Raw genomic sequence first — 25,922 nt, forward strand, 5'->3', positions numbered from 1 at the left:
TTCTGCCATCAGCGGGAAGCTCTGGAGATCTCTGCTGCTCTTCATGGCCAGAGTCCTGTGGACTCTGCCTCTTGCCTCTGCTACAAAACCTGAAAGGATAGGGGCAGGACACAGAGAATTGATTTATATATATATAAAAGAAGTAAAAGAATGTCTTGTCAGGCTGTGGGGTTATCATGTAAGTAGCAGGTCACGTTATTCACGCCTCTGGCAGCCGCTCCTGCTGAAGGACTGATTTTGCTCCATTTCCATGTAAGGCAAGACTACAGCCATACACAGCTGGAGAGGGTTCCTTAGAAATCAAACCTGAACATAAATATCCCCCATCTCCTAGATGGTGGTTGCTATGAAGGCTTCTTGCCCAAACGGACCAGCAAGGTCTCTGGTCTCACAGCTGTCAGGAAGTTTTTCTTTTTGGAAATGCAAGCAGGCAACAGGGAAACCACGGTTCTTTGGGATCCCCATGGGACCTTTGTGCAGATATTCTGGGTCCAAACCCCATGGCACTTGGCCACCACGACTTAGACTGCCAGGGTCAGCTCTGAATGTTTTTGCTGGGTAATATCATACCATCTCATCTTCTTGCTGCTGCTCAGGATCATTTTTACAGTGTCTGCCTGGTAGAGCGCCTGTTCACTGAGAACTTATCTGGGATAACATAAATCCAAGCCGACATGCGCTGGTGCTCTGTCCCAGGAGACTGTGATACTCATCCTTGACAGTCATCCTGAAAGACCCACCTTCTCGAAACATGGCATGAGTTTTGAGTCCTTTCTGTGAATTTCAGGCTTTTTTATCTTTCCGGGTACATTGACATTTCCAAGCCTTGCTTTGTGCAAGGGCTCTGATTGACAGCAACCGCCTCTCTTCTTGTCCTTTCTCTGGAGTGCTGGGGACTGGAAATGTAAGAGCTTAGACTTCCACTCTCATATGTCACTGTGCATCAGCATCATCCCATCACCATGGAATTACTCTAACATAGTGGGAGCCACACCAGAAGAACCTCTTGACAGGACTTGCAGATATTTTTAATTGTTTAAGAGCATCATTTTAACAGCCTTAAATCAGTCAGAGCTGGCACAGGACCATATTTGTCCTCAAATCCCAGAGGGCTCTCTCTGCATTTTGATGTGTAGTTTGAGCATGTGCGATTTGCTGGTATAGTGTATTTTTAGCAAGAAGATAGGCTTCTTTTGTATTGGCTCAGGAAGGCGAAAGTTTATCATTTAAAGAGCTTGGTGATGTTGTCTGTACCTAGGGATTCACTTTTATGAGCTCGCGCTGTCTGCTGCTACGTGATGGCTGTATTTCAAAAACTTGCATTGCTTTATAGAAAAATCATATTTAGAAACACCAGACTGCATGCAGTGGTTAATAGTAGAAAGGCTATCCAAATATCTAAGCGGTGGAGGAGGATTTGCTTCATTTTTATTCACAATTCTGCAAGGCTGCTCGCATTTCGTATTCAGTTCCACTTGTAGAAATCTGAAGCAGTCATTGACCTCTGTGGAGCTACACTGAGTTTATACACTGGTGTGACAAGGCAAAATTATTCATATTCTCAGGGCCATACTTCCTGCTGAAATCCTCCAAACACTGATAAAAGTCTGCTCACCGCACTTGCAGATTAAGAGTGTACCTGGTTACTGTTACAGCTGCTGTTTTAAGTAATGCAGTTGTTCATAACACTTGTTGCATTTTATTTACGGGGAAGTTGAAATGCTACAAGTTTAAGTGAGTGGGTTAAGGCCACATGACAGAGAAGTGGCAGAGTTTGCTCGGTGCAGAATAGCAACAGGCATAGTCCAAAGCAGGTTGTCAGTGCACCAGGACAGCTTCATCTCTCCTTGCATTAGACATCTCCATTGTAATCAGTACCTTGACGCAAACCCTCCCCAGAGCTCACTGGCTATACGTCTGCATCAGTAAAGCAAACAGTCCAGGGTCTCCTATTTCACTCTTAAGACCAAGTGGTGCAACGTGACTTGTGTCCACATGCTTAAACTCTCTCCCTGCCCCAGGTCCATGTACCTGTAGCCAAACTGTCTCCTGGCCCATGCAGCACCCTCAACTGTTCAGGCATTGAGTGAGATTTTTGACATGGGCTAAAACCTGCCAGGGTGCAGTAGTCTGGCAGTATGAATTGATAAGTGCTGGTGTTCAGCCTGTGCCCTCACACTCTTCTGCTTACCAAAACAGACACAGCCAGGAAGTTCAAAGCCTATTTTCCTTTCTTGCTGGATTCCTCAAAGCTTTAGCCTTCAGCTCAAAGAAGAGAAAAGCAGCATTACCTGGGCTCAGGGAGTCCCTGCCCCCAAACTGAGTGACTCCTTGTATCTCAAACAGGGAAGGCTAGTTTAGGTTTTTGTCAAATCCCCACAGTATACCACAGCTAAAAGGGCAGGACCCCCACTCATACCTGCAGAACTCCAACTGTGAAAGGAGCTGCTTCTTGTCTGCCCTTTCAGTCTTCTTTCCAGCTATTACACATCTGTCTTCTTGTGTCATGTGCACCCCACAGCCTTGGGAAAATATTCATCCAGGCTCAGGGCTGCGGATTCTTCAAATTATTAACAGTCCACAGATCTAAATAAAGCATCTTTTCAAGAACTCATATTTGAGCAAACCCTTTTAGACTAGTGTCCCAGACTGCCTTGCCCTCTCTGCCTCTCCAGCATGCAACCCTTTCCCATCAAGTGCTGAATTGTATTGGGTTTATGTAGCAGTCATAGTGAGACTGACGTATGTCAATATTTTCTGTACAGCTCATCTTACTGCAGCATGCGTCTTCCTCTCTGTCACTGAATGGCTTTCCTTCCTGGACTTCAGCAATAAGGTTTTCTTTCTGTCTCCCTTTCCCTCTCTCTTCTGTACCTTTTCTTTTCTTTTGCTCATACTATCCTATATTGCCCGCTGTTTCTCCTTTTTTTCATAGTCCTCATTTCCACACCAATGTATACTATCCTTACCTTTGCTCCCCTCTTCCTTTCCTTGGGTCTGTGACCCCTCTCCAATTCTCTGTGGCTGGAGAAGTGACAAGTTTAACTGATGCCAGAAGTTAGCACCAAAACACAATTACAACCATAACCCTAGAACCGAGGAGCATCTTTCAGCATCCATTCCAGCACAAAGATCTTACTCACCAAGGTAATAACTTTATCAATATGATCTTTCACTGATCCTCTTCATTGAGGCCAGGTTGTGACCCTTGGATCTCCCACAATCCCAGCAGTAGCAGAAAGGAACTGGTGTCTGCCTGGCTGACTCCTCGCTCTTCCTCTCCTGGGACAGGCCATTCGTTTGGCCTCTGACACCCATTTCTCATCTGACAGAAATGTGTAAAGCCAAAGAGAACTGTCCCACGGGAAAAGTTCAGGCCTGGTGTCACAAGCTGGCTCATGCTATGAGAAGTTATTGCTCTAAAAATTTTCTGTTTCTGTTTTCTTTCATAGTTCGCCTTCTGCTCAGTGCTGTTTGTTCCTGCCTTGCATATTCTTTCTCTTTTCTCCCATTGTGCCCTGCTTCTCTCTCTTCATGTTGCTTCTTTTGTGTGCGTGCTTGTACAGCAGGTGGGAAAGTCCCCCCGTCAACCATGTTGATGATGCTGGTCTTCCCAGAAAGCTGCTTCCTGCCAGCTAATTTATAGACCTATCACTGCTTGAACCCATTTCAGGCTCCTTACGTCAGTGTGATGACTTCCACATCCTCTGATGTAACCTGTGACAAAAACATTTCAGTATCTTCCTCAAGCTGGGGAATGCTTACTGACCAGCTCTTAGTCAGTACTGCTACTTAAGCAGGACAAAAAGAGATGTAGGTAGAGAGGGCCAGTAAAAAGCTAACAGTCATTTATCCTTCTCTAAGAAATGTTATAGCAAGTAGTGCCGGAGGAAGGAGCTGGAAGCTGGAGGGAGATTTGTACTGTGGGTCCTCCAGAATCAGACCTGAAAGTCACCCCTTTTTACCTTATTATTGACAATCCTATCACCAAAAATAGGCACATGATAATGTAAAGCAAAGAACTCCTGCATCATATCAAAAAGGCTGTGGGAAATGGAAATCAGGAGCAACTTCAGTAGTGCAAAACATGAGACCACATACTCTTTGAGTATCTCCACATTGCTAGATAAAAGAGAGACAGGCCAAGCCCAGAAGCTGATTATTTGCTTCTCTGCAAGTCTGTTATTTCAATCCCACCTGCATTTTGGAGGGCTCCAGCTGATTCTCTCCAGGGCACTTCCTAATAACAGCGTGAGTGTGAGCTGGTCCAGGCTGCTTGGCCTTATCTTTATCCAGCAGCGTAGGCATTGCCATACTCATGACAAAGAGCATGACCCTCCTCTGGGGAAAAAACAAAAGAGGGGATGGATAAAAGTATAGTAGCTGGCCATGGGGCAAATATGAGCCTTGAGAATGCCATGTAACCATTAAAAATCCAGTGTTGTTTGGAGATGTATCAGTCCAGTAATTTATCTTTCATCCCAGTAAAGATAGGAAAATGTGCCATTGTTGATTTTTATTTCCCCTGAGCTGAAACAGTGTGTACTGTCCTGAACGTGCGTGTCCAGGAAGGTGTACTCAGTCACAAACAAGTGTGGAGAAGAATGACCAGGATCACCAGGCAACTCAAGACACCACGACAAGAGTACATGATGTGTTTAACTCAGCAAAAACTAAGCCAAAAATGTTACCCCTCGATAATATACCTGGAAGATAACCTCAAGATGGAGAAAAACAACAAAGCACAGGAGAGTGTCAGCGCAGGTACAAAGCATCCATGACTGCACATAGAATGGAAATTGGAAAAATGCTTCTTGCCTTCAAAGCAGCATCACCTGGAAAAGGAGTGTCAGAGAAATATTTTCCTTTGATGAGTTTGTGTACACATACATATGGTGGTGTTGTTGCTAGCAACAGAACAACACCATTTCCCAGATCTCTTCTAATGCTGTGTCCCTTTGGTATTCATTGAATCATAGAATCAATAAGATTGGAAAAGACCTCTAAGATCATCAAGTCCAACCATCCACCCAAGACCACCATGCCTGAGAAACTATGTCCTGAAGTGCCATATCTACATGTTTTTTGAACACCTCCAGGGATGGTGACTCCACCACTTCCCTAAGCAACCTGTTCCAATGTCTGACCACTTTTCAGTAAAGAAATTTTTCCTAATATCCAGTCCAAACCTCCCCCGACGCAACTTGAGGCCATTGCCTCTCCTCCTATCGCTAGTTACTTGGGAGAAGAGACCAACACCTGCATCACTACAACCTTCTTTCACAGGCAGTTGTAGAGACCAGTTAGGTCTCCCCTCAGCCTGCTCTTCTCCAAACTAAACAATCTCAGCTCCCTCAGCCGCTTTTCATAAGACTTGTTCTCTAGACCCTTCACCAGCCTCACTGCTCGTCTCCAGACGTGCTCCAGCACCTCAATGTCCTTCTCGTAGTGAGGGGCCCAAAACAGAACAGGTGCAATTTGAGGTTCTCATGAATGAGAACTGAGAGATTTAAGATGGAATTTGACTTGCTCAAGTGTAGCTATCTATAAGATAGAAAAAAAAGGCTGAGTAATCACCCTGAGCTGCCATTAAAGACAACAGGAGCAACTCATATGTCCCCTGCATTAGGGTGGAGCAAGCCAGTGCTGGGAAATGCCCATCTTCTGCTGATTATGCGGGGAACCAAGAGGGACATGCCATGGCAGAAAGAAAGTGTGCATCACAGTGCTTCTGGAAGAAACCATCTGAATTACAGCCAAAAAGAGATAGCACCGCTGGTTTTCCACTGCTCAGCTTGTTAGGAAACCACTAGCAACCATAACTGTCGGAAATACAGACAACTTTTGAGCCTCACTCTTGCAGGATGACTCACAGAGCAGGTGGAGACGTCTTGACTGACACTAGCGCTGACCTAATATCTGCCCCTTGCAGCCGGCGTTTGCACGGGAAAGCTGCGCAAGCCGATAGCGCCGGGGAGGTTAGGCTGGTGGACAGGCTGCAGGCAGCCATCAGCAGGCAGTGAACTGGTGGGAGAGTGGGAGGACGGAGGAGTTGACCTTCGCAAGGACAGAGCAAAACCCACCTGGAGGGAAAGAGCTGATGGGAAGCAGTTCTCACAATGGAGCGCGTTGGGGAAATGTCAAGGAACTGAGCTGGTTTCTCAAATCTGGGAGAAATTATTTGTGGTTTATAATGCATTATATTTTATGGGAAGAAAGGACACCGTGATTAATTTGCTGGAGTATTTTCATAAAATATGCTGGGGCTTTCTTCACAGCCCTCCTGCTTGGGACATGTGTCTCCAGCTGAGGCTATCTGAGGTGAATCTCCTGCACCTGAGTTTTGTACCTCACCACAGACAGATGTATTTGGGATGTTCTAAATGCACGTCCTCAACATCTGACCCCACTATGAGACCTCTACACCTTGCAATGTTATGGTTTCTATCCTAACGTGGTTTATGAGACGGAAATCTCTGCTCTTTAAAGTAGTGTCTTGCTGATTGCCACACAGTCCTGGTTCGAACTTTGGACTTTGTCTCCACACCCATCCCATGCAGGTTTATTGTACAGCACAGTACAGTGCAGAAATATTGAGTTCTAAATAATATGACTGATTTTAATCTGTCTTGGGCCAAGAAAGCATCTGGCCACACCAGAACACAGCTCCATGCACATGAATTTGACCATCCTGTGGTTATGGTCTTCATACTCACTTCTCCCCCTACTCAGACTTCCTTTTTTACCTCTCCTCCCATAGGAATTAAGATAATTATTAATATCCTCTTCTATGTTGCTTGTTTTCAGGTGCCTACTAAATACCCTGCTTGGATTTTGAAAATACAGTATGAGTGCAGTTTGCACCTTATTTTATATTATTCCACATTTGCTAGAGGCAGCTGGGCAATCCCACGGCGTATGAGCAAGAGTCCCCAGAGCAGCAGAACAATCTGACTGTGTTCTGTTACCACCTCCGCTTATGGCACATCTTTTCTGAGACAATAAAATTTGATTGCTTCTTATGCATTTGTGTATGGGAAGAAGATATAATACTGTCTTCTACTGATGGAAGATTATATTGACCTTCAAATCAATTTCAATTTCTCATGAGTCTTCAATATAATTTTATTTCATCTTTATTTTTGGGTATTACATTTTCATCGCTTCATTCTACTTTAAAAATCAGAATTCTCCTGACGCCTTCCACAATGATAAATTAGTTGTAATTGGGAACATTGCTCTTGATGGGAGAGAGTGGTTTTAGGTTAAAAGTCCTAAATATTTTAATAGAACCCCTTTACTTTCTTCAGTGTGATGCTTAAGGATGTGAATTTTTGCTAGGTCTCTTTCTTTTCCTCACATAAATGGAAGTGCTCAGGAACCTACCCAGTGTGCAGCGCTCTCCAATGGAGCTTGAGCAGAATTCTCAAAATCTGATGTTCAGCCTTGCTGCTTTTACACAATTGATCACACACTCTGGTAGTCCATGCACTGAACACAGACTTTTACATTTTGGGAAGTGACATGTCCGCATTCGGGAACGATGCTTCGTGACAGCTTGCTGCTTTCCTCTGGAGGCGTGAACCCCCCAAGAGAACATTTATTCTGACTGATTGACAGCAGATCTGATATTTTTTCTTACACACTGTCGTCTCTTAGAAGGATATACGGATCCCGTCAATCTGCACACCATAGGGCAAGAAATATTGTTTTACTATCCTAGTATGTCATGGTTCATCCAGTAGCCAGCAACTAGGACCATGCAGCCACTCGCCGGCAACGAGGATCATGCAGCCGCTCGCTCACTCTTCCCCCTCTGCCCTCAGTGGGACGGGGAGGAGAAATGGACAAAAGGCGAAACTCGTGGGCTGAGATACAGAGAGTGTAATAAGACAATAAAAGAAATAATAATAACAACAATAATCATAAAGAATAAGCAAATTGTGTTATACACAGTACAATTTTTCTCACCCCTCAACAACTGACTGCATAGCCAGTCCCCAAGCAGCACTCGCAGAACATGCAGATTTCACGGATTTCGCAGATTTCGCGGATTTCATGGATTTTGCTGAATTCGCGATTTTCACAGAACTCACGGAACTCATAGAAAAAACATTGAACTCGTGAAAGTTCAAACTCAGAATAAAGAGTGAGTTCCTTCCCCCTGGCCAACCCCATTTATACACTGAGCATGCGTCTATGGTATGGAATATTATGTCGGCTATCTTGGGCTGGCTGCCTGGCTTTGCTCCCTCCCAGTCCCTGCACACCAGCTCATCAGCCGAACATGGGAAACTGAAAAAAGTCCTTGATTTCCTAGCAACAACTAAAACCATTAGTGTTATCAACATTCTTCTTGTACTAAATCCAAAATACAGCAGCTACTGGGGAGAAAATTAACTCTATCCTAGCCGAAACCAGCATCAGGCCAAATACCCGTTATTAATTTCACAGCTGCCAGCAGAGATTTTTGAAATATTTTCCACACAGTTTTTCTGGGTGTAAAAAATAGACAGTTTGTCCACTTCTTAAAAAAGGCAGTAGGCAGTGCATCAAAGGTTTTGCCTGTCACCTCAGACTGAAGTGGAAGTCCTGATGAAACTGGAAGTAGAAATTGTCTTGTAATAAGGATGTTCAGCAAAATTTAGCAAGATGCAGGACAAGAGGTTTTTGGGGTTTGTTTTTGTATTTTGCCTCAGTGAGGAACAGGTTTCACCAGAGCAGGTACAGTGCTTAGGGCCCAAAGTTTCACTTTCTTATACTTCAAATCTACATTACAATTTCATGCTGGAGTAGGGATGGCTGGCTAGTCCTGAATGTGTTCTTTTTTAAGATCCATTACTGGGATATTAATGGAATAGTGTTATATAAGACATCAGTTTTGAGAAGTTTGGCACGGATTACCAAATATTCATTGAGTTTGCAAATTAAGATCTATGGTCATGTATATAAATATATAAACATATAAAAATTAATTATTAAAAAAATGTGAGACCGTGTATATGCCTGCACATATATATGTGTGTGTGTGTGTATATATACACACACATGCTGTTTCTCAGTGTATTACATGAGTGAAAATAACCCTTCTACTTATTATGGTTAAGATATTTTAATTTTCTGTTGCTACCTTTAATTATTGGATGCTAAATAAAAAATCCAAGGCTAATAAATGTGTACTGAGAAATTAGGAATCAGGATAGGCAATCTGAAGTGAAGTATATTATAGAATCATAGAATCATAGAATGGTAAGGGTTGGAAGGGACCTTTAAGATCACCTGGTTCTAACCCCCCCTGCCATGAGCAAGGACATCTTCCACTAGACCAGGTTACTCAGAGCTCTATCCAACCTGGCCTTGAACACTGCCAGGGAGGGCGAATCCACAACTTCTCTGGGCAACCTGTTTCAGTGTTTCACCATCCTCATGGTGAAGAATTTCTTCCTAATATCTAATCTAAATCTGCCCTCTTTCAGTTTACAGCCATTCCCCCTTGTCCTATCACTACACACCCTTGTGAAAAGTCCATCTCCGTCCTTCCTGTAGGCCCCCTTCAGGTACTGGAAGGCTGCTATAAGGTCACCCCGGAGCCTTCTTTTCTCCAGGCTGAACAGCCCCAACTCTCTCAGCCTGTCCTCGTGGGAGAGGTACTCCAGCCCTCTGATCATCTTCGTGGCCCTAATAAAATTATAGCTCCATGTGATAGCTATGATAAAGCTCCCTTTTATAGATGGGTTTCTCTGCATTGAACTTACTGGTTTGGTTGAATGAGTAGCTCTGTGTGCAGTCTTGCTTTAAAAGATGACTTAAGAGGACATGATTGCCTAAGGGCTGTCATGAAGAGATCCTCTAGTTTTTAAAGGCACTTACTGCTGGCTTATTGAGGGGAAAATGTCTTATTTAGGGTGTGGTGTTTGGAAAGGCTTGCATAGCTACTATCTGTCTTTGTCTCGGCATGCTGGTGGCCCTGATGTCAGTGCAGTTGATGATGGGTTAGCAGAAGCATCCATTCAGGGGCATTTGCAGTGTTGCCTTGGCTTAAGGCCATGGGAGAGCTCTGTGGTAGGTGGTGGCTTTGAGGATCTGCTTTTTGCTCATGGCTTTGGAGAAGTCCAAGATAATTTGGGGAAAGAACACTAACAATTTTTGGCTGTTGGCAGTGTAAAGTACATCATTGGAATTGAAGTCTGAGGAAAGTCCAGCGTTTCCATATTTATCCCCTCCCGTAGCACAACCCAAAGAACACCTTCTCCCCATTTCCAAGCTGCCTGTGTCATGTCCTCATGTGCTGCTGAGCTTTGCTGATTTTGAGTCAGGTCTTCAGGATCCCACCAGAAAGACAAAGCATGCAAGCTTCAGATGAGATGGTCAGAAAATAGGAAAAGGCATAACAGACCATGTCAGAAGGGCTTGAGCTCATCTTGCTCCTTGCAAGCACATAGATAGATTCACCCTGTGAGAGCATGGTCTGCTCTTTGAACTGTGAAGGCCCTGAAAGTAAATGGTAAAATGAGAGACCCTGGAGAAGGGTCTGCAGGTGGGCGTTGGCTTCTTGTCTTTGAGCATTGGCTTGAATGTCCCATTCCTCTCAGAATGGGGCAACACATGCTCCTATCTGATCCCCAAGTGGGCCATCTGCCCATCCACTCTTACACTTCCCAGGGCAACCTTCACCTACATAGCCCATCTAGCTCAAGTGTAAATCACTGCCTAAGTGCAATCAAAAATTTGAAGGAACTGGGAAGAGGCTGATCTGGAATTGTACCTGGTACTGACAACACCATGAAGGTGGTATGGCCAGACAGACCACATGGGTGTGCTCCCTTCGTCATGCAGGTTGGTGGCCTGCTGGAGCATGTCCTTCCCACCTGGTCACTGCATCCAGTTTTCCTTTCCGTGGCAATCAGGACACAGAAGTGTGGGAATAGCTGATGCACAGGCTGGGACTGTGTTGGCATGGAGTAAGGCATGGAGGTAGTTGGAAGCGTGCCCAGGGAATAGGAAGGTCCACATACACAGATGGCCAGAGTGCATGCTCCTACCCAGATCCACAAACTGCCCAAGTGACTGTGCATCTGTGAAAGGCTGGTGTAGCAGCACTGAGCTTGTCCTCCACACACCATCTCCACTTCTGGAGGATATAGGTGTGCCTGTGTGGTTGCTAGCAGCTTTATAATGGGAATTCTCTGTGCTTCAATGTCTTCAATGGTTAGGCTCAGTGAGATTCAAAATTAAGAAACGAAAAAAAAAAAAGGGGGGGGGAATCTGAGAGCACTGTTTTTTAGAGCATACTCACATTTCTGACCCAGGTTTATATTTTCTCTTTTAGTGGTGAGGGACCATCAGAAGAGACTTGTCCAGCTGCAGTAATAAAGGACTTCAGGAGATGATGATAGCTCTTGAGCTGCATTATTTTTCTTATTCTTTCTGGATTGTTTATCCTTGTAGTCACCAAGAAAAAAAAATTAAATTGCAGCATGCAAGAAGTATCTCAGTAATGAGCAAAGCACCCTTAAACATCCTGAAACTCTGGTAAGACACTAGTTGCAAGAAGAAACCAAGTGCAAGCAGGGATTTCTCTGCTGTGGAGGGCTTTTTGGGCTGGACCTCAGAAGGGGCCTGGAGCTGGCCTGCCAGAGACAGCCAGGCTCCCTGCCTCTAGAACTGAAAGCTGGCAATAATGTAAGGAATATCTACACAAAGTGCAGATCCCCTCTTCAGGGATTTCCTTCCCCAAAATTTTTAATGTTCTGAAACACAGCTCCATTCCGAGTGAATTCATCCCCAGCTGCATCTACCATGGCTGCTCAGAAGAAGACATAATATCTCAGCATCTGGAAATGCAGACAGCAAACCTGACGAGTGAACCTGCCAAGAACCACTCCAACCGTTCAAGCCCAATGTGAGGCAATATGGGTGGTGGACCAAGGTCCAGGACTTTATTTCTCAGTAAAGGCTCAAATTTTGCCCCTGTGAGCAGGAATGCTACGTGCACGACCGGGCTTTGGCCCTTGCATTAGGCAGCTTTATCGATTCAGCTGTAAAATCAAAAGGAGGGGAAGCGGTCGTGGAAATCTGGCCAGTTTTGCTAAAAGGCGAAAAGGCAATTTGGGACAAAGGAAGCTATTGAATTTCTTTGGCCTCCTTAAGCTGTCGAATGGTGGACAGACAGATGTAACTATGTAACATCAGCTGCATGCAATTAAATATATTGCTTGTCTTTGCAGATGTCCGGAAAGATTCCTGTATATAGACAGCACAACTGTGTGAGAGGTATAGCACTGCATAGCCACATAGGGACAGCCTGGCAGGTCATGGTCGGTGCTGGCCGAAAGGCTGAAGCACCTCAAATGATACTGGACTCTCTCAGGGAGTCTGTGTTTGCACTTCATTTACATTGTCTTTTAAATAGGCTGTCATTTAAACTGGCTCAGATATGATGCAGAAAATCAAAACATTAGCCCAGGGACAATGTCACTATTGAAACAGCATCCGACTCCTCCTGACTGCGATTACACTTGGTTATTTTGGATGGATCTTATTTCCACTCCTGTGAGCGGGAAGGGCAGCAGGTCATGTCTATCTTGCCCATCCCAAAGAACCAAGAGAAGCATCAACAGCCCTAAAACAGGGGGAAAAAGTCCAATGTTGGCTCTGCTGCCAGCACAACATGCTGTAGTAGCACAGGGGAACATGCACCTCAGAAGGAGATGCTGAGCAACAAAATGTGCACCCCTTTCTTCAGACACTCATAGGAGCTAAAGCAAAATATAAGCTATGGTAACAAGATGTATGTTGAGAAAGGCAGCGGATGTATCATGAAAATGAATGGAATAATGCATTGTTTAAAATAAAAATGTGATGCTCCCCTGTCCACTGTGACATGACTCCACTAGGAAGACAGCCACAAGTGTGCCTGAACCAGGGCTAAAATGCAGATGTGAAGAGTGGGATTTCCTTGTGCTGAGGGTCAAGCGGTTCAGGCTGCAGCGAGATTACCTTAGAAAATATCTCTATGTCTCTGGTGTAACTTTGGACTGAAAAATTACTTTTTCCTGGAAATACCAGGGCTTCCCTGAATGACAGGAAAACATGCATATGAAACGAGAACATTTGCTATCGCTTTGGGATGCCAGTCCCTGAAAGACTTCATTTCCTGCTCTTATGTCTCCTTCAAGCTCAAAAGTTTGGTCTTGCTTTAAATTTCTATGCGCGTAGCTATTCTGAGATTTTTGTCTCCTGGAAAACTGAGGAAACATATCAAAATACTTTTTAAGGGGTAGGTGGTCCCTAGGGAAGGACCTAGAGGCATTGCTAGTAATATAACTGTCAGGAGCTTTATTTTTCAGAATAAATATGGTGTCATTTTTTTACTACATTTTTTACTATACTTCCACAGCGAAGAACCCTGGTCTTCAGCTCTGTGAGCAGAGACATGCAAGGATACCAAAAGGAGAAATGGCAGTAAATGGGAATGTGGCATGTTACGCAGGTGTTGTTTAAGCCACATGTGTGGATCCCTAAAACGAATGGTCTTGAATCCCTTTGCAAGTAAATCGTAATTAAAAAAAAAAAAAACTATTACTTTATCTGCACCCCAGATTTTGACTGATGTTCCCCATTACTTTGCCGGTGAAGTGAAGAAGGCAGCAGGATGCTCTCACGCCTCCAAAGACATCTCTGACTTGAGAAATGATGGCCCACTTACAGAAACTCAGTATCTGTTTCTTGGTCTTTCTCCCCCTGCACTCTGAGCAGATTGCTTGTTAGCTATGCAATCAATAAAAACCAAATCTTTAGCAACTAGTAAATCTAGTTTATTAAAACACAGGTTTGACAGTTAATTCAATCGCTAACAAAGTTGTAGCATGGTCAATACAAAAAAAAAGGGACCTCATAAGTGAGACATATATATCCTCTAGATGCAAAATTATTTGATAATAGCATGCATTGGATGGATACAGACAAAACCACATTAGTGAGATTAGACTGTGGATATTTTTTTCCATTCCCTTGTAGTATTTAAGATGTACAGTATCTCATCAAAGGCTCCAAGATAGTCACTTGTCCCTGTTCAGGTCTACTCCTGACAGGGGAAAACCACGGAAAAACAGTTTGCCCCCTTCGTCCAATTATTTGTCCACTCTCCCTCTGCACAGGCTACCATCTCGATCGCATTCCCGTTGCAAACCAGTGGTAATATTCTCTTTTCCTTCAACAGCATGGGACCAAGCACTGCAGGAGTTCACATGGCATCATTCGGTCAGCTCTCAGGTATGCCACTGAGTTATTGAAATAAGGATTTGGAGCATGAACTTTAGCGAAGACTTCTGAAAATACTCTGTGCTTACATCAAAGGCACAATAAAGTGATCTAAATAGATGGACTCTGCAATTGAACATAAGCCTTAGATATCCAAGAAAAATGTGACTTTCTTAGTGATTTGCAAAGTACTTTTCCATCTGTCCAGCAATGATACGTTTTCTGCTTATTTCAGACAGAGCTGAAAATAGTTAGCTGAAGTTATTTTTGTTTGGAAGCAGTAACATTCATTTTATAGAGTGCCTTCTCCAAAAATGTTCAGAGGACTAAGAAAGTATCTTCACTGACAGAAACCTTCCCCGAGCAGTGGAGTGCACAGAACTCATGGATTTCAGGAGCTTGAGGATTTTGCAGAGCTCGCCAAACTCATGGAAAAGTCAAATTCACAGAAAAAGCTGAACTCACGGAAAAGTTCCTGCCCCCCAGGCCAACCCCCATTTATACAATGAGCATGCTGTCTATGGTATGGAATATTTCCTTTGGCCATCTTGAGCTGGCTGCCTGGCTGTGCTCCCTGCCAGCCCCTGCACACCAGCTCATCAGCCGAACATGGGAAACTGAAAAAAGTCCTTGATTTCTTAGCAACAACTAAAACCGTCAGTGTTATCAACATTCTTCTTGTACTAAATCCAAAACACAGCAGCTACTGGGGAGAAAATTAACTCTGTCCCAGCTGAAACCAGGAGAACAGACCAGTTTCCTCCTCGGAGCAGGCAGGAGGTGAAGGATTAAGGATGCATTTGGCAGCAGCTGGCTGTCAGACTGGTTTACCTGTGCAGCGGAAACCACTCCCTAGCTACCCATTTGGACCAAAATAATGTTAAAATTTTGTCTTTCGATCCCTGCATGGGAACTAAGCTGCCCAACCTTGGCTTTCAGAAAAGCCTGGCAACACTGAGTGTGAAAACAAGTGTTGCAATGACCTTGCAGGAATCGGCACACGTGCGAAGAGCTGCAGCGTGCAGCCCAGTGCTCCGTATGCCTGCAGCCTGCTCTCGCTGCCAGCAGTCATCTTACTCATAGCACTCGATGCTGATGCTGTTTGCTTGAAACCATTATCTCACTTGACAATCAGTGAAATGCACAGCAAAATTTATCAGATGGGCTCCTCAAAGTGGAAAATTTAGAAATGTTAATGCCTTCTGAACAGCCTGAGCCAGTGCCAGGTCCTGTTTGGCTCTCTGTTGGCTTTGTAAGCCAGCCTCAGCAGAAAATATCAGTGACGCTTTACATTTCTGTTATTTGCAAACCTTTGGCAGGTGTTTGCAAAGGGAACTGACAGAGCACTGTGAATCTGTTGGGTATCACAGTGTCTGAACCATGCACCTCTGCACACACTGGGAAATGGAGCACAGAGGGGTTCAGACACAGGCACTGAGGTGGTCAGATGAGCAGTTTCCCTTCAAGTCACTGGTTGAGTATTATGAAATGAAATGAAATAAATGGACTGTAGTAGCAAGATAAATTGCTTTCTGTCCCTTGTCCTGGGGAGGATGAACACTAAGGGCATATCTCCACTGCTAAATAGAAGAGGACCAGGGATCACACCCAGACACCTGACCTTTGATCATCCTGCCTCAGTTTTGGCCATGCCCAACAAGCTCTCTCCAAGACACTTGTGCTCCAGAGATGTCTGGCACTGAGCAGCATGGCTGCAGGCTGACTAGCACCACACAGCCTCTGCCATTGCATAGTATGGACCCAGCCTAGATGTCCCATCGGGACCACATATATACACCATTTCGCAATTCTGCATCAGCTACCTGCGGTACAAACTTCTGATTCTCGCTTTGAAATCTTCAGCAGCAAAGTAATAGAGGACAGGATCGAGGCAGCTGTTCATGGCAGCAAGGCAGCGAGCGACCACTAGTGCTTTGTGAATGGGCACGGTGGCCTGGCTGCAGCCGCTGTACATCAGGTAGACAGTTCGCAGTATGTGATATGGCAGGAAACAGAGGAGGAAGAGGATGAGAGTGATGATGATGGTTGACAGTGCCTTCTTGTGACAGACAGCCTTCTTGCGCTGGGGAGTCCTGGACTTGAGCAACACTTTGATTGCAAAGACGTAGCAGACAATAATTGTGCAAAAGGGCAGAATGAAGCCCACAACGAGGACAAAGCTGTTCATCATGAAGAGGTTTCTCTTGCTGGAGGGGTGGAGGTCCAAGCACTTGTCTGGGTTGCTGTACCCAGCAACTGCCTTGCTTAACAGAGGGCTAGAGGCTGTCAGCACAAAGACCCATATGGCTGCACATATTATCCTGGCATACTTTGTGTTGGTCACTTTCCAGTGTTTGAACGGGTAGACGATGGCTAGGAAACGAACCACACTGAGCACAGTGAGAAAATAAATGCTGCAGTACATGTTCACATACAAGGTGTAAGTCACGATCCTGCAGAGGATATCACCAAATATCCAATGTGATCCCAACAGGAAATACGTGGCCCGAAAGGGCAAAGTGCTCACAAACATGAGATCCGAAACAGCCAAGTTCTGCATGTAAATGTTTACTGAGGTCTTCCTCTGCGAAGGCTGGAAGAAAACATAAATGGAAAGGCCATTTCCAACAGCACCCAGGAAGAAGATAAAGAGATACATGATGGGATAAATGCGTTGTTTGAAGCTGTCAATCGTACAGTTGAAGGAGCTGTTGGTGAAGTTGTCGTCTAGCACCATCTCAGAAATATTCATCATCTAGAGCCAGGCTTTCTGCCTTTCTGCCAAAGTAAAAAGGAGTGGTGTGAGTGCTGGGCCACAGGCTGGGCAGGGACTTCAGCTGTTCAGGACTATTTCACACAGAATCACAGAATCACAGAATGGTAGGGGTTGGAAGGGACCTCTGTGGGTCATCTAGTCCAAACCTCCTGCCAAAGCACGGTCACCTACAGCAGGCTGCACAGGACCTTGTCCAGGCAGGTTTTGAATATCTCCAGAGAAGGAGACTCCACAACCTCCCTGGGCAGCCTGTTCCAGTGCTCCGTCACCCTCAGAGTGAAGAAGTTCTTCCTCATGTTCAGCTGGAACTTCCTGTGCCTCAGTTTGTGCCCATTGCCCCTTGTTCTGTCACTGGGCACCACTGAAAAGAGTCCCATCCTCTTGACACCCACCCTTCAGATATTTATAAGCATTTATTAGGTCCTCTCTCAGCCTTCTCTTCTTCAGGCTGAACAAGCCCAGCTCCCTCAGCCTCTCCTCGTAGGAGAGATGCTCTAGTCCCCTCATCATCCTCGTAGCCTGTTTTGGTGAGGGCACAAATTGCAAGATGCAGAGGGCAGTGGAAAGTAAAAGTTTGCTAATGAGTAATCACTTCTGCTGTCCCAGTAAATACACATCTCAAGGCGTAAAGCCCCAAGTCATCTCTAAACAGTTTCACTATTACAGCAGCTGGCTGTTTAATGGCAATTCTCTGATCTTCTCTGTGCAAAACAAGCCACCTTGCTGTCAGTCATTTTGTAGCAGGGAGGTTTTGAGTCCCTGGTTACCTGTTATGGAAACATCAAAACCTGATCAGAAAAGAAATCACTGTCCACTGGTAAGTTTGCATTTCAAGTTAGGACAGAAACCCAAAAGAACTGAATTTGCGTTTTGGAAGTAGTGAATTTTTTCTGGTATGTTATTGGCAGCATGTCATTGAACTTTCCCGAACATACCAGAGGTATATTGATATACATCAGAATGCATAAATTAAGAACATTTTGACCTTAAACACTGCGTAAATACTGCACTAGTTATGCATGGTTCCTTTTTTAACTCTCTCCTCCTTACACTGTATTTCTTCTTTCCTGTAACTTTCTGATGCCTTTCTATATCTCTTTTTGTGGGGCCTTTGCTTCATTTACCACTTTCTCAGTCTTTTTTGTGCTCAACTGTTCTGCATCAGCTAGCCATCTAAAAGCACTGCAGCTTCCAGGGCAGCCCACGTTTGCAGCCCTAATGAAAATGGCCCGTGAGAAAATGGGCTGTGTTCACAGAGAGTGACATTTTTCCTCCTGTGAGGCTATAATTCAATCAAATCAAAACCACTCATCACTAAAACACTCTGAACAATGATTTTTTTTTTTCATTAGAGACTATTTCCTTGCTGAACTCCTGATTTCTTCTCTCAGCTGACCTGCAGCTAATAGTATTTTGAAAGGAAGGTTTCAGTATTGTTGCTTGTTTAATAGTGGGAGCAAATCCCTCTCTGCATCTGCCAACATATTCTAGAGGGGGAGTATGGAAAATTTTAGCATAAAACTCAGAACTACATGGCCTTTCTAGATGCAAGAAAAAGAAGCTTTATTTTGCCCCAGTGAGAATAATAACAGGTTGATGGTACACGACTGCGTTGTATCTCTTATTCTGGACCTTACTGGCTTCACAATTTGAAATTATTTTATTCGCACAGGTGGAATCTCCCTTGGGGGAAGAGTGGGGCCTAGATTTGGGTGCTCTGGACTCCCAGTTACCCAGTGTGGTATTCCCAGTGTGCTGTAAAGGGGAGCTAATCTGCGAATGCAAGCCATGGTGTGGGAGCCTGAGCTAGGTTCAGAGCAGCCCATGGTATCTTCAGGGCGGTGCCTCAGAGTCCATCTGGATCCCTTAATATAGCAACCAGATGTGCCCCAGCAGTCACCTTTTACCCAGCCCCACTGTGATGGGGAGCATGGGAAGCGTGACCCCCCCAGGCTGGGCTCCCAGGGAGATGTACTTTGCCCCACTGTTCCCAGATGAGAGTGTGGTGGCTCAGGGAAGGCAGACATTCACTCACATCAACGTCATAACTATCCCTAAAGTGCCTGAAATTATCCCTCCAGAAAATAAAGAGAAAAATATGTATTGAGCTTAGGATCACTGAGGACTGGAAGTGAGCAAACTGGATATTGGGGCTCGGCAAAGCCCCAGACTCAGTAAACACATGCTCGTAAAGGAGATCTCCTCATTTGAGGTCCTCTTTCCTCATGGAAGGGAGAGACAAGGTACACTTCCTAAGACCAAATCTTCTGCAATCAGAGGAATTTTGAATGGGTTTGGTTTTCTGGACAGAGTGATTGTCTGAGATACATGTTTTCCGTGTCGGATCAAGGACCAGCTTTTCTCCTGATTGAATCTGATCTCCCCATTTTGCAGGGAAACATCGCAGCCTGAAGTACTGCAAAGGGAAGAGAACTTTTGACTGTGTTTTGCTATGGCCCAAGCACCCTTGCATTTAGAAGCCCCAAAACATGAGAAAATATCAGTAAAGAGATCTGCCACCTGTTGAAGCATTCCTGTTGTGTGTGAAACCTGTGAGTTAGAGGAGTCAAATGAGGATAAAGAACTTGGAATGGGGACAAATTCAAAGCCCTGTTGAGCACTACGAGTGATAGCTTGTGGCCTGATGCTGTCTGCTAAAGGACGGGATTAGGGCAATGCAAATTCAGCTGATGAAAAGCTCTTGGATCCCTGCACCCTGGGGAGAGCAATACAAGCACAGAGGCTGAGGCACTTTGCTCAGGCTCTTCACATGAGGTTACAACTACCATTAAAGCTATTTTGTGCTCTTCATTTCTCCTTCCAGCCAAAGACTTTTAGGAAACTAGATGCACGTGTGTAATTGAGAAGACTCAACATCCTTGGACCCGACAAGAAAGCCAGTACTCAGACTCTTCTTCAAATTACTTTCAAGGCGTTATGGGATATCTGAGAGAAAGAGGCTGGAGACCAGTCAACTGAAAGCTGTTAACCACCATGTTGTCTGCCCTCAGTCAAGGACCAGGAATGACCCATGCAATTATCGTATGTAGATGCTCCTTTTAGTTGTATTTTAACACACAGATTAATGTAGAAAGGAAGGTGTGGTGAAATATATTTCATACAGGACTACCTCAAGCAACCACAGAGGAAAAGGGGTGAATATTACCCCTCCTTGAAGCCGAGACCTGTTCACTAGCCAGCTAAGGACAGGAGATGGCTCATAGACAAACAGAAAGAATGACATATTTAAACACAGGCAATAAACTTAGTTTTCATCAAGAGTGTCCAGAATGTCTCCTGGGTCACGAACAAACAGGGTGGGTTTCAGGTGGGAGATAAGACCCTCCTTTGGAAGGGAGATTGGCAGTAAGATCTAACATTTCTCTGAGAAAAAAGAGGGAGAGAAAGGGACAACCTGAAATGAGAGTCTCTCTTAAACCGTACTGCAAGACTTCTCTGACGGAAACTCCCTAGCAGGAGATTTGTTCTATATATGCGTTTCTCTGATGGAAGCTATCAAATAGAAGCAGCTGACACGTGTCCTGAGGCTCTGTCAACCACCCTAGCAGGAGAAAGAGAGCACATCAGCCAAGCAAGGGAAAAGGAGACTTTTCTGAAATAACTGCTGTGCAAGTAGGTTAGATGTAGAGTTTGGGTAGGTTTTTTTTCTTTTCTTTACCTCTGTGAAGTCTATTAGAAACATTTACAGCAAATGCAAATCCAACTGCCAACAAATCCGACTGGCTGGCACGTGCTATCTTGAGTGACTGAGCAAAAGTACATCTTACATGTCATTCTGCACTCACGCTCAAAGCCCAAAATGAGATGGGGGAGCTGGAAGGCTTGGCATGAGACAGCGTGAGACAGCATGAGACAGCAACCCTGGTGCAAGGGGAACCTCAGAGACCTGCAGGAGAGAGTATAATCCATGAGAACCTGTGTTGCCATGCTACCAGTTTCATGGTAGGGATAGTGTAGGATGAACAGATGGAGGAGTGGCACTGTGCATGAAGGACTATATAACTGACAACAGAATAAAAATATTATCGCTAAAGAGAACTACAGAGTCCTTGTAGGCAGGCATCCCATACTCTAATAATAAAAATAAAGTACTAGGAATGCATTACCAAACTCCTCATCATGGTGATGCCAGTCATCAGAAAATGCTATGTGAGAGTAGGAAGCTGAAAGCAGGTAGCAATAGCAGGGTATTTTGGGTGCCTTTATAAAGATGCGATGCTGCAGCAGAATGAGATATAATGTCTATATGCAACAGATTCCTGATCCCTGAAATAATTAGTCCTGCAAACAAATCCACCGCACAAGATGTTATTCTAGATTTCATCTTTAGGGCTGCACAGGTCCTTGGTCAAACAGTTTTTGGTGGAGGGAGCCCTATACTGGTAATCACAGTAGAGCTAGGCTCAGCAGCATTGTGGGACAGAGACACAGTCCCAGAAGGAAGCAGCTGACATGATTTGGGGGACTATTTAGAAAAACAAATATAAAATTAAAAAAAACCCAAACCGTGTTAGAAGCCTACACTCCAAAAAAAAGGTATTTTAATAAATATTGAGCCCTATGTCTATCAGTAGAACAGTTAGCAGGACTATTACAGGGAAAAGATCACCACAGAGAAAGCAGGAGGCTTGTCCAAATGGGGACAACAGGAAAGCCTGTATAATGGCAGGTCACATATGGAGGGGGAAAAAAAAAAAAGTGAAAAGCACCCTGTAAAGTATGCTCAAGCTCTTAGTAAATTTTGTAAACCTATTGAAAGATGAAAGACTGTTAGGGCATTGGCACGGCTGCCTGATGACAAAAGATCTCTTATGGATAACAAAACTATAGCAGAGAAACTTAGTGAATTCACTCTTCCCTGCCAAAGATGTTGGCATATTTTCATGCCTGATGCAGCAAACAGGTCAGAGGAGCCAGCTCCACTCAAGTGATGTGCGCAAGATGTATTAAACCAACCAGATAAGTGAGAGGCCAATAAGTAATCAGGACCAGATGGCATCCATACGAGTATCCCGAAGGATCTCAACAGTGAGACTGCCGGCCAAGGCATGCAAACCACTATTATAATCAGGTACTGTGCCAGGGGACTGGCGTGTCACCAGTGCAACTCTTATCTACAATAAGGTCTTGAGAGGGCACCCCGAGGGCCACGAGTTGGTTGTCTCAGTGCTGGGAGCTGAGACTAATTTCCATCTCTGGTACATAGTGTGGGTCTGTCATGAAGAACGAAGGTGCTGAACTGATTGAAATGCCAGTCTGCTGAGAAAGAGTCAGCACATCTTCTGAACAGGGAGATCCTGCCCTGCTCACCTGCTGAAGGGCTCTGAGGATGATGGATAAAGGGGGCCCAGTGGTCATTTCATATGTATATATGGATATAGATGCATTTATACAGTTACATTTGTCAAAGCCTTTGACAAAGCTCTGCACCAAGGGTTTCTTAAGGAACTAAGGCACCAGAGGGCTGGAAGGCATGTTCTTTTATGGACTGAAAGCTGGCTGAAGGGTAAGAAGCAAAGTGTGGGGCTTAATGAATCAGCAATGGGGTCCTCTAGGGTTTGGTACTCAGACCAGATTTATTCAATATCTCTGTCAAAAACCTGGAGAAGACAGTTATCCAGGTTGGCAGATGTCATGCTGAAAGAGTGGCAGATGAGCATTTGTGCATTTTGATGTGACGCAGGTGGGGAAAAATAACCTAAACCATGCCTACAATGATATGAACTGATCTGTTCCATGCAGGAAAGGGCATTTGACACTGGTGTCACTGACAATTTACTGAAGTAATTTCTGCATTGACTGCAGCAGGACAAGCAATCAAAAATATCAGCAAAATGAGGGGCATCATAATGAAGGCTATGGAGAACAAAGTAGGGTATGCAAAACCTCCATGCATATCCATAGTGAACAGTTCTGGTCTCTACACCCAAAAAAAATGGAGTTAGGAGGGTGCAGAGAGGGGCAAGTGAAATGATCAAGGAGCCAGAGGAAGAACTAAAAAGCTTGAGACTCTTCAGTACAGATGGGAGGAGGCTGAAGAAGGATGTGGTCAAGGTTTACAGAGTCACTGCCATGGTTTAGAGCAGGGCAGCAATAAACTGAGTGGCACGATGCTCTCTATTAACCCCTGCTCTCCCACCAGAGGAGGGGAAAAAGGAGGAAAAGGGAGAGACACTTACAAACTGAACATACAAAACTCCTTTACTAATAACACTAATAGTGAGAGAAATAATGGAAAATATACAAAACCAATACTGAGTTTCCCAGAGCTGGGTGCTGGGGCAGCTGCCGAGCAGCACCAGGAAGACCTGGGCTGGCCTCAACAGTAGACAGGGACTGGAGTCAGGAATGAATGGATCGGGATCCGGATCAGGATCACAGGCAGGACAACGAGCAGGGTCCACTTCAGAGGCCAGCCACGGGTGAAGAAAGCGAGACCCTCGTGATCCCCCAGCTTTAATCTGGGTATGACGAGCATGGCGTGGAATACTGCGTTGGTCAATGTCGGGTCACCTGTCCTGTCCCCCCCCCCGCAACTGCGACCCTTTACAACTCCTCACTTGCGGGACCTAAGAGGTCTATCGGTGACCTTGGCTGCTGTAGTAATAATTATAAACAGGGCCTTTTTCTGCATTCCTTTCCTACCGTTAGCTCAGTGTAACTATAAACATTAGGTGTTATCAGCTTTGGAGTGGACAGTGTCTGTAAAATAAACAGCCAGCTTCAGAAAAATGCAGTTACTTAGAGGAACTTAGCTGTAAGGAAAAATCACTAAAAGAGAATCGGTTCTGTTTTAACCGAAACCAGGACAGTCACGAAGGTGCTGGATGGTGTGAATATGCACTGTTATTCATAGGCTTCAGCAGCACAGGGACTTGCGCTGCTCAGCAGAGTTGTCGAGAGTCTGCTTTCAAACAGAAAAAAGAGGGTGCTTCTCCATGCAGCAAGGAGTGGGCAGAATCGGGAGCCCACCGCCACAGCAGGCAGTGAGGGCAGGCAGCTCAGCAGGGTCAAAACAGGATCGGACAAATGCAAGGACAATAAATGGGGAAGAAAAGACTGGGCAGAGATGTTCCCCCCATGCCCATGGACTGCAGTCAGGAAGCTGGGGAAGTGCGAGGCGAAGGCACTCTGGAAGGTGATCAGGCAGGTGACCAGGGTCTCATGTCATCTCTAACCAGCCTCTCCTGTTGTCACCATCAGAGATTGAATACTGGGCTAGACTGACATCGGTCTGAGCTGCCAGCACATTTCTTACAGTCACAACTTGCTCCTATTTCCTGGCAGTGTAACAATCACAGTTGACTTCACTGTGTGTTGGGGTCGATGTAGTTTGAGAGTTAGCATGACTAGGCCGCTTAAGCAAAGCAGTTAGCATAGCTGGACAGGCCGCTGGAAAGGACAGCTAAGAATAACAATTGAGAAAGTTCTGATAGTGCACATGATGTGGGTTAGCAAAAACAAGATGTGTTCAAGGACGTGGAGGCGGTCTGTTGCTATTAGCGTTAGTGCATAGTTACCAATCATAAGGGAATATGGGGTGCGTGAACAGTGCGTGATTTATGTCTGTAGCCTATCCGAATAAGCGTGATCGCGTGTGCAGATATGAAAAATGTATATAACCACGCAAGCAGACCAATAAATCCGAATCGACTGTGCATTGTATCAATGTGTGAGAGTCATTCCTGTCCCTGCATGGATGCTGAAACTCGGCAACTGTGTTACCCCTAATTCCTGCTGGTGGAGTGGGACCAATGCCTGCAGTGAAATTTATGCAGCGATTCCACCCTGTATGTCAAAAAGCTGTTACTGGGAAAGCGGCAATAGTCGTCAGCTGTGGGCTACCCCCAGTTCTCGTGGAGGGCTAAACCAAGAGCAATGAATCAAGTCATCCAGCACTTCAGCAGACAGTGGGATCGATTTCTATGCCATGCCTGGACAGAAGGACACTCTCCTTTTGGAGAGGTGTGGTAGAGGGGTGCTGCTGCTAAAGGGGTAAATATGAAACCTCTACTGTCACTAAAGGTGTAAACATGAAACTCCCCCTTTCCAAACTGCTGCACTTGGATCTGTTGCTCTGAAACACTCCATTCACTATAACGTGAGGAACTACCAAAGAATCCATTTTTAGTAAGGTGTTCTGCATATGCAAAGTTAGATAGGGAAATCGGGCTGCTCATACAAAGCAGTTCTTTGCCAGGTGATAAAAATATAGATCCTTTCATACGAAAAAGTGGTGCTCTGTGCATCTATCACAATAACCCTTTATCTGAAGAGGACACCAGACACCATGTTCTCATGCTCATTACCTAAATAGGAAGGCAGTTATGATATCGCTGCTGTATGGGAGATCACTTGAATTTGCCACTGCGCTTCTGAGAAAAACGGAAGTTCTCATGTGTTTTTAAAGTTCCCATTGGCTTTTTTTCTAGCATTCACTTCGTGTTTTAGGAGCAGTGTTACTAAGAGTAAATGTAAGAGAATGTAATATTTAGAATTAAAACTAAATTCATCAAAACACGGCATTTTATTAACCTTTCTGCACACACAATAATGAAAAAAAATAGTCTGACATTTAACACCTTTTATTTTAAGTTTGCCATAAACCAAATACATATTTTTATCTAGTCAAAAAATGAGACTCACTTAATCAGATCCACAACTTGATTATAATCTTCCATCTCGCTAGCATTCCTAGTTAAATAATCCACCCTTTTGTCTGCCGAAAAAATTTCCCAAGAATAGCTTTGTTATAGAGAAGTTCAGTCAATGATCACAGCTTCTAGCAAATAAAAAGCTTACTGTGAGTAACAAGAAATGTAAGTATGTTGTATTTTAATCATTATGACCATTTTTATCTACA

General features: G+C 44.6%; 1 protein-coding gene across 3 annotated transcripts in view; it reads right to left on the minus strand.

Moving 5' to 3' along the window:
• Positions 1-25,922, minus strand: part of CYSLTR2 (cysteinyl leukotriene receptor 2) — a 55,008-nt gene that overhangs the window by 10,866 nt on the left and 18,220 nt on the right. For 2 of the 3 annotated variants that reach the window (XM_075421804.1, XM_075421793.1), the window contains exon 3: positions 13,834-17,040. The exons of the other annotated variant lie outside the window; for it this stretch is intronic. In XM_075421804.1, the coding sequence (XP_075277919.1) occupies positions 16,082-17,017 (936 nt within the window). In that variant the 5' untranslated portion in view covers positions 17,018-17,040 and the 3' untranslated portion in view covers positions 13,834-16,081. Of the gene's footprint in view, positions 1-13,833; positions 17,041-25,922 lie in introns of those variants that run through there. 3 annotated transcript variants of the gene reach the window in all.

The sequence above is a fragment of the Opisthocomus hoazin genome, chromosome 1, assembly GCF_030867145.1.
Source record: "Opisthocomus hoazin isolate bOpiHoa1 chromosome 1, bOpiHoa1.hap1, whole genome shotgun sequence".
NCBI lineage: Eukaryota > Metazoa > Chordata > Aves > Opisthocomiformes > Opisthocomidae > Opisthocomus > Opisthocomus hoazin.